The 8,235-nt window shown below is 54.2% G+C and overlaps 4 protein-coding genes across 4 annotated transcripts; 2 read left to right on the plus strand and 2 right to left on the minus strand.

Annotated features, from left to right (window-relative positions):
* Positions 1 to 155: 155 nt before the first annotated feature.
* On the plus strand, positions 156 to 1,183 carry BBA_09575 (uncharacterized protein; the record flags this gene model as incomplete). Its single annotated transcript, XM_008604672.1, has 3 exons — positions 156 to 262; positions 311 to 388; positions 439 to 1,183. 3 exons carry the CDS (start codon positions 156 to 158, stop codon positions 1,181 to 1,183), a joined length of 930 nt encoding a protein of 309 aa, XP_008602894.1.
* A 486-nt stretch (positions 1,184 to 1,669) lies between these two features.
* Positions 1,670 to 2,584, minus strand: BBA_09576 (uncharacterized protein; the record flags this gene model as incomplete). Its single annotated transcript, XM_008604673.1, has 1 exon — positions 1,670 to 2,584. The coding sequence occupies one exon, from the start codon at positions 2,582 to 2,584 to the stop codon at positions 1,670 to 1,672; it is 915 nt and encodes a 304-aa protein (XP_008602895.1).
* A 314-nt stretch (positions 2,585 to 2,898) lies between these two features.
* BBA_09577 (uncharacterized protein) lies at positions 2,899 to 4,257 on the plus strand (the record flags this gene model as incomplete). Its single annotated transcript, XM_008604674.1, has 3 exons — positions 2,899 to 3,042; positions 3,098 to 3,923; positions 4,082 to 4,257. 3 exons carry the CDS (start codon positions 2,899 to 2,901, stop codon positions 4,255 to 4,257), a joined length of 1,146 nt encoding a protein of 381 aa, XP_008602896.1.
* A 1,650-nt stretch (positions 4,258 to 5,907) lies between these two features.
* On the minus strand, positions 5,908 to 7,568 carry BBA_09578 (uncharacterized protein; the record flags this gene model as incomplete). Its single annotated transcript, XM_008604675.1, has 2 exons — positions 5,908 to 7,001; positions 7,055 to 7,568. 2 exons carry the CDS (start codon positions 7,566 to 7,568, stop codon positions 5,908 to 5,910), a joined length of 1,608 nt encoding a protein of 535 aa, XP_008602897.1.
* Positions 7,569 to 8,235: the final 667 nt, after the last annotated feature.

Below are 8,235 nucleotides of genomic sequence, written 5' to 3' on the forward strand. Positions count from 1 at the left end.
ATTTTTTTGCTGCACATGCTGCACACGCCGGCTACTCAGCTCGACCATGGCATGGGCGGTGGCTTTCCACGCCATTGACCCGTTGCTCTATGCTGCCCACCGAACACCAGCTGCGATCTCATCCCAGGCATGAGCATCGGCTTTCTGCTGCCTACATGCACCGAGAACGGCAAGTGGGTGCTCCGGCCTGCACTCCAGCGGAAGTTAGCGCGCCAGCTTCGCGTGTCCAGCTCTTCATTGCCTCGTTTTTGCGCAAAGCTTTGTGAGTTCAACATCTCACTTGTCTTACTAGTTAGCTATTAGCCTTCAGCATGTTCGCTCTGGCTGACCTGCTGAACCCGCCGCCGTCACAGGAAGGGCGAGCTCCCGAGGCTGTGATGGTTGAAGCGTACGCTAACTGCGGTTGCCTGCCTATCCAACATCGCTAACCTTCCATAGTGATGCGCCAGCCAACTCCGATCCAAACACAGCAAACGAACAGATACTGTCGAATGACGCAAAATCGCCAAAACATTCTGCGCAGACCAGGAAAACCGCGTCGCTAATAGGATCAGCAGTGTCGAGCGAGACTGAATCGTCGAGCCTACCAGCTCTGCCAAGCGACGTTAACACGCTTGCTTGTCTAAGCCAGCATGAATTGTCGCCGGGCAAGCAACCGCGAGCAGGCAAATCTATTTCGAAAAGGACGATTTACTACGATGGCCGAGAATGGGAGTACAAAGGCTACAAGTGGGTCAAACAGGGCATTCTGTCCTTGAGACTGATGCCTGTCGGATCGAACGAGATAATTGAGTTGGTCCACGAGAGAGACGTGCAACTTGATAATCAGAAGGGCCTTCTCGAGCTATGGAAGGGCATCGGCCGACCTAAGCCTAAGAACAGAATGTACCAGCCATTGAGGATTCTTGACGAAACAAAGGATGAGAAATTCGAATTGCAATCGACAGGTTTCGACGAGGAGTCGTACTCACTAGAGCCAGTATCAAAAATGTGGAAAGTCGCCCCGGGTTTAGTGGATGAGTACTACGACAGGCAAACACAAGGCGAAGCGAGCCATGCCGTCAAACACGGTGGAAGACGCCCAGTTAGGCGGCCACAGCTTCCACCAGGCCCAAGACGTAAACCTACACATCGCCCACAAGCCCGCGGCGGTAAAGGACCCTCGGCAAGGCGGCGGATTTGACCGGCACAGAGTTGCAACTGCCGCAGTAGTCGACCAGACCCGCTTGAATATGTTTGGGCTTGGTGGGAGCTGTCAGCCGCCAGAATTCAACTCTGCCTTCGCACACGCGCATGCAGGCAGCTGTCAAGGTCATCTTCGTATGCGCCCCGTCTGCAGCTAAACAGACCATGGTCACAATGTACCTCCTTATCGAGTCGCCGGGCTCTGCACGGTCGAGAGGCCCTGACGCTTTCACACCATGACAAAAGATGCCGCCATAATCTGGTTCGCTTCTGAAAAAGGTGCGGCCGACTATAGTGCAGTGATGACCGTGTCTTCATCTTGTGACTTCTCTCAAGTGACGCTCATGAGGCACACAGGTGTGCGTCGCAACTCCATTTCTAGAATGATGGCCTTGTGTAGACTTTGCTCACAGGGACGCTGGTCACTTATTAACACAAATTTTAATTCATGTCTTAGCAGTACAATGTTTAGCAGTACAATGTTTCAACATTTTGCCTCCTCAGCCGCGCCGGGCTGGTCACCAGGCGGACGTTTTTCCCTCAGCAAGCGATCAAGCTGCTGCAAGACTCCGCTCTGATCATTCAACGAAGCGCTTCGATACTGTATGACGAATCCCGCACTTGCATCGAATGTTTCCACAAATTTTCTCGGAACCAAGGCTCGGTACAGAAAGATCTCTGTCTTGCTCATGCCAATGGCCCTCACCCACGCACTCAATTGGTTCGGTTCACCGCTCCTCAACATCTCCTGCGCCATCGCTGCCATAATCAATGCTATTTGCGCGTCCTCTTCTGCTTTCTTGGGCTTGATGCGCCGTTGCTCCTCAGCGATACGTGCTGTGGTTTCCTTCTCTCCTTCGGCTTTTTGTAGAAGAGTTATGATGTGCGTCTCCTTTCTGTTTTGCAGCTCCGCAAAGTCGGTATATGCTATTGCTGAATCTGCGTCTGAGTCTCGGAAGACGCCATCTGTAGCCACCATCGACGCGGCATGTCCATATCGTAGCTGAAGCTTCTGTTTTTGCCCTCGCCTCCATGGCCGCACTTCGTACGGCTCAAGCAGCGCTTTTATTGCGTATAGCTTAGCGACGCCGTAGCGCTTCAACTTTTTCGCGGTGCTCAGCTGTGCGGCCTGGAATTGAGATGGCACCTCACTTTCGTTCTCCGTCCACTCGAAGCTTATGCCAAATATGTCCTTGTCCATTTCGCTGCAGTATAGCGAGGAGGTAGACGTTGCGCCCCAAAGGAGTTCACCGGACGTGAGTGGCCTGGCGGCGCTTCGCCCGCTGTAAGGCGCATGTTTTCTTCGTTTCGATGCTCTGTCGTCTGCGGGATTGCGATGGCGCGTTCGCTTCGACCCTCCCCTTCCGTCCACTTGTAGTGGCTGACCCGGCAGAGCCATGATGGGTCCTTCTCTGAATCATTCCTCGGTCGTTATGGTCTACAAGTGTCCTTGGATGACGCTTGTGCTGACGTCTGTCGATGTTGAGGGTGGCGTTGATCGCGTTTGCCCGACTTTTCACAGCACCGGTACCCACGTGACAGCGCGCGTATATTGCGACAAAGGAGACATGCCCCGCACTCCCCACATCGCAAGCCCATGTGGACATTGCATTTTGGACGAGGAACATTACCGCAGTTCTCCCGCACGACAACGTGAACTCGGTAGTAGTCTCTGATCTGTTATCCATCCCCGTTTCTACTTAAGTCATAGCCATGTCCCGCGATCCCGATCTCCCTGAGACTGTTGCGCAACTCGTTACCCCGCAGGGCCTTCGCGTTCTATCGAATCTTGGCAAGCTGGGGAGCCTCTGCCAGCAGATGGAACAACGAGGAGCTGGTTGCATTCAGGGTCGTCAAGTGCGCTGCCTCTTGGCATAAGCGTTTCTTACCGCCTTTGCGCTACAATCATAAGCGATCTTGCCCGATCTGCCTCCCGGAGAGCTCAAAGTCGCAAAAAGTTGATCTCGACATGATTGCTCATCTTCGTGAATCTTTTCCCCGACTTCGCACCGCCTCCGAATCTTCCCTGTGCGACCTGCCCGCCGGCCGCTTTCTCCTCGCACTGGCCAAATTAATTCGATCCGATGTTCGAGATCCAATGCGGGAATATCCCGCTCGCGAAGGTGCGGGTGACAAGCCAGCCGATCCAGGTTTCGTGCCATCCACCACGATTCCATTCCCAGAGTCTTCTTCTCCTGCAGGGGCCTCTCCGTCTGAGTATTGTGGTAGTCACGCTAGCGTCACGCTGGACGATGACCAGAATGAGTCCCGCGTCCGCAAACCAGAGTTGCTCGTGGCCGAGCTGGCGAAAGAACTCTTCTACCTTTCCTTGTACTTGGTCCTGAAACAATCGCATCCAGAGGAAGAGTTTTGCTTTCGCCCAGAAAGCCATTCGTCAACGGCACTGATTGCTCTCCAAGCTTTTGTCGGTGCCGATGATGGCGATCTATGCAAAAAGAGTCTCGAGTCCGGCTCCTGGATAGTCGTTCACCCGTCTCTCATGGTGGGCGAATGCAAGCCAGCATCCCAGGCCCTTTTTTATGACAACCGTACCGAAAGATATTTCCCTGTCTTGACCATCAAGGCCTTCGCTCAAGTCGTCGGGGAAGCTGTTGCGACGTGGAAGCAGTACAATGATACAGAACTATTCCCTGCTGGGTTCGGGCTCCCTTCTCTTTGTCGCTCGCCACTGGACCTCGGTTCGCAGCTAACCAGCCCGCCCCGTGTAGCCTCTACTCGTATGTTTGCAATGGAACATTTATCCGTTTCTTCCACTTTGACTTCGGCTCGCACTACGCCGAATACTTGAACGCAACTACGGCGAATGAGCAACTGGATGTTGTCCGAAATCATCCAGAAGAAACATGCATTCGCGTATCTAGCACGAAGTGGCTAGATCTCGAGAATAATCAAGACGTTCTTCTCTCGATTTGCCACATACTCACTCGATTGAGAGTAGAAGAAGGTGAAGTCTCGGATCTGTCGGAAGCAGATCATGAAGCGGATCGTCAGTTGGCGGCTACACCAGAACGAACGGACGTATCTTCCGGATCTGATGGTTTCGACGTGTGAAGGACGTTTCCACAGGTTCATCGCGGCTCTAGAAGGGGATGCCAACGGGAGTTTGGTGCCCTCACGTGTGCGCTGCTTGTATCTCTAACTATGGTGGCTGTGCTGCAAGGTGCTACGGTGATGGCCATGCCACTCTCATTCTTTGCTTCCCATGTCGCACGCAAGCGTGAATTGTCGCCATGTGCACAATGATACCCCGTAGTCAAGCGGTTTGTCAGTACGGACAGGGTATAGAGGGGCAGACTGCGCTGTGACGAGTGCCCTCTCTGGCGTCCCCCGCATCAAATACCGCCAATATATGGCAGATGATGTCCTTGCGCATGATTCCTCGTCTCGTCGGGCGGTGCCATGTCTGGTGCGCCAACATGGGCACGCTCCGCAAAACGCTACTGACTCAGCCACAGGCTTCACACGTATCCCAGGCGACCGGGGCGTCTGACCCTGTTGTCATGTACCTCGACGCAATTATGTCAACCATGCATGTACCGTACACACTTGCCAAAAAACGCCACTGCGCAGGCGAAGTGACAAGCCACGGTCAGCTGATGCTGTGTTGCGCCACGATCACCCTAAGGCACGCGGACGAGAAACCCAAGAAGGAAAGATACTGGATGATGAAGGCGACCCTATCGAGGATGATAACATCAGTTATTTAGAGGTCGCACAAATTTTACCGCACTCATTGGTCCGCGTTAGATCGGAAACAGAAGAATTGGTATGTCTTCAACGTTGCGTCTACTGCTACGTACTCGTCACTCTTCTTATTTTTGTCAGTCTTTACAAGGTTCTGCTCCTCCTACCGCGACCTCCTTATTTCCTAGCATCTCCATCACTCTCGCACATTCCTGTTTATTTGTACTGTTCTCTCGTTTCTCTCACTTGAAGCGTTTTGCATGCCTTCATCTGTGCTGCGCCACTACTACACTTCTAGAGCGAGTCCAAAAAGACCGACCTGGAGATTCTCAAAATGTTCGACAATGACGTTGCTCATCTTACCAATGGCGCGGACGCTGACCAACCGCACAATGCTATAACTCTGACTCTGGATTTGCATCGAGCCCTTGGAATTTCAACGTCTACTGCACGCAAATCGCCAACCGCCCGCATACCTATGAAATCAGGTCATTTCGAGGGATTGGATTCCAGAGAATGCTGCCTGTCACAAGGGCGCTGTATCAGCAGATCAAAGCATCAACCCACCGGCGCCACGCCTCCTCGCTCTACACCACGCTATCGGACACATCTTGCACCTTTCAGGTGCGGGAGAGCATAAAGACGATATTTTTCGCAAGTTGGAGGATCGAATGGTGCAATGTGATGGGTCGACGCCTTTGGCAGAACTAGTGAGTTGAGAATGAATGGATGAAATGCCACTTCTGTGAACTCATAGAGTAGAAGTCAAATTGGCGAGGACAGTCTCATTTCCAGAAGCTCATTTTGCTGCAAGAAATTATTGGCGTATGATGTGATGCGTAGAGGGGACGGCCGGAAATGCATCCCTCCTGGTACAAGCTGGGCTACAGTCAGTGTAGACAGGCTTGCAATTGTCCACCGAATTGGAATTCTCTTCACGTCGACATGGGCTGCTACTCAAAAATGTAAAGACGGCAGGGTAAACCCTCGGGGTATCATGAATTATAGACAGAAACCTCAGGCCAGCCCAAGACCTTTTTGCAGCTCCCGGTTGACGTTGGCCAGAAACTCGCGACTATTGGACTGCGTGACGTAGCCATCAAAGCTGAAGTCGTCTGGTCGTTGCCTCTTCCTTCCCCTCAGCAAATCTTGCACCACCTCCTCCTCCGACCAATACTCATCATCGTCGTTGACGCAGCCCTGCGTTTCGTTCCCGTTACGGGTTGGTCGCCGTCTCTTAGACGGGTCGCCTGCGGGCGGCGCAGTCTGCAACGCATCTCCGGAAGAGGGCGTCATGGGGAGGCTCGGCCGTCCGCTTAGCGGAGTGCTGCCTCCGCTCGACGGACTCACGAGGCTTATGGCCGAGCTGCTTCTGTTGGTGGCGTCAAGCGATGATAGAATGATATTTGGGCGCTCGGCGGCCATGTTCTCGATGCAGCACATGTCGTAGTGGTGAGCGAGCGCACTACGGTCAACCCGGGGTGGGATTTGCGCCTTTCGTCCGTGATAGAGTTCAAGATCCTCGAAGGGGACAAAGACCCGGATACGAAGCGTAGTTGGGTGGATGGACAAGAGGCGCGCATCAAAAAAGTCATGTATATGCTTCATGAGTAGAATACCGTTGCCGGGACTCCACGTCTTCTCCCATGCCTGGCACAGCCGTCGCGTGCTGTCCTGGGTGGTATCGCTCGGACCCCCCAAAGGGTACAAATGGTAATGCTGCTGCGGCACAATGTGGCAGGCTTGGACGCCGGGGCCGATAGGCTGCAGCGCGCTCCAGGGCCGGCCGCCGCCTGATATGGCACAGCAGCTAGCCTGGGCGATGCAGGCCATGCGAAAATCACTGATGGTCTTGCGAGCCGCGTCAATGTTCATGTCCATGTCGGCGGGGGCGATCATGTCATAGCTTTGGTTGTCGGGGCCACCGGCTGCATCGTCTGGTTTGTTAGGAGAGGTTGCGCCGGAGCGCTTCGGCGGAGACTGGGAGCGCGCTTTCGCTTTACGTCGAAGGGGCATAATGTTGAGACGAGGGTCGGTCGAAGATTTATTGTAAGGGAGGAAGGCGGGGTGATGGCGACGGCGGGGGTCAGGGAGGCTGTAAACGCATTTGGCTGGGACCCTGTGAGCAGAGGGTGGCATGACAACCGGACCAGGAATGACGAACCTCTTATATGGTCTTTGAAGGAACCAGAAATATTGCAAGGCTTGTGATGCACAATGTGGTAGGTGACGGTTCGCCGCCTCGTGGCGCTTTCCGAGGCTAGACCAGGGACCAGCTCGTTAAACCTCTCGCTTGTGATGAAGGATGGATGATTGACAGGGAAATCTGCCTCGTCTGGCGTTTCCGCCAGCGCGAATGCAATGTCGAACCATGGCCTTTCGTTGATGTTGTCTTGGTCTTGGTTGCTGTCGTTATTGGCGCTATCGACGAGGCTGGCGGCATTGACGGTGTTGGCAGTTTTGACACTGTTGACGTTGTCAACGTTGTCGACGTTGTTGAGCAGTTTTCCGCCGCCTGGATAGTCAAAGCAGAGGGCCAGCTCAGCGCACAAGTCGCCAAACGTAACCGTCGGCTCGCGCGGGTTCTGGTAGATACCCCCCAGATACTGTTGGTTGGCAATGGTGAGGATGACGTTCCATCCACCGGCGCGCATCGGAGCCGTGACCGCGCTCGTCATGTTGACGGTGTCGTGCTTGCGATATATGCCGAGGGATGCATGCTTTACTGATAAAGTATTTGATGAATCTACACAAGGCGCGTCCGCCGGTGTGAGGGGTGTATTTTGGGTGACTAAGCCAGTTGCCCCTGGTTGGCTGAACAACGGCGGCATGAGTGGCTGGCTCAACAGAGCGCGAGGCGAAAGAGGACGAAGACAAAAAGAGAAGTATCAATCTTAAGAAGAAAAGATGATGTATGATAGTCAGGCCTGTGGCTCGGCACGTCGGACACTTCCTTTCGGCTTTCCCCTGCCCCAACAAACGCTGCAAACGACGTGGCCTGCATAGTCAGCGGCCTGGAACTGGTTGCGCATTCGGGCTGCCTACCGCATGGCGTAAACAGAAGATCGTCCGCGTCGTCGCAGACAGGGCAGTGTCTCCAGTCATACTGCTTCACAAACGTGTTCTGCCGCAGTCAGAGTTGGGCCGTTTGCCTGTCGGCCAAGGAGTGCTGCCTCACCGGTCTGCCCAGGAAATTCTGAATGCCCGCGCAGTCGATGTCGTCGGCCTCGCCCGCCAAGGCGCAGACGAGGCACACGCGCCAGTTGTGCACCCGAAGCAGCGACACGATGTCGGCGCACTCGTCGCAGAGAAGCTGTCTCTGTCAGAACCTCGGCCTGCTTGGGT

Source organism: Beauveria bassiana (genome assembly GCF_000280675.1).
Source record: "Beauveria bassiana ARSEF 2860 unplaced genomic scaffold BBA_S00058, whole genome shotgun sequence".
Lineage (NCBI taxonomy): Eukaryota > Fungi > Ascomycota > Sordariomycetes > Hypocreales > Cordycipitaceae > Beauveria > Beauveria bassiana.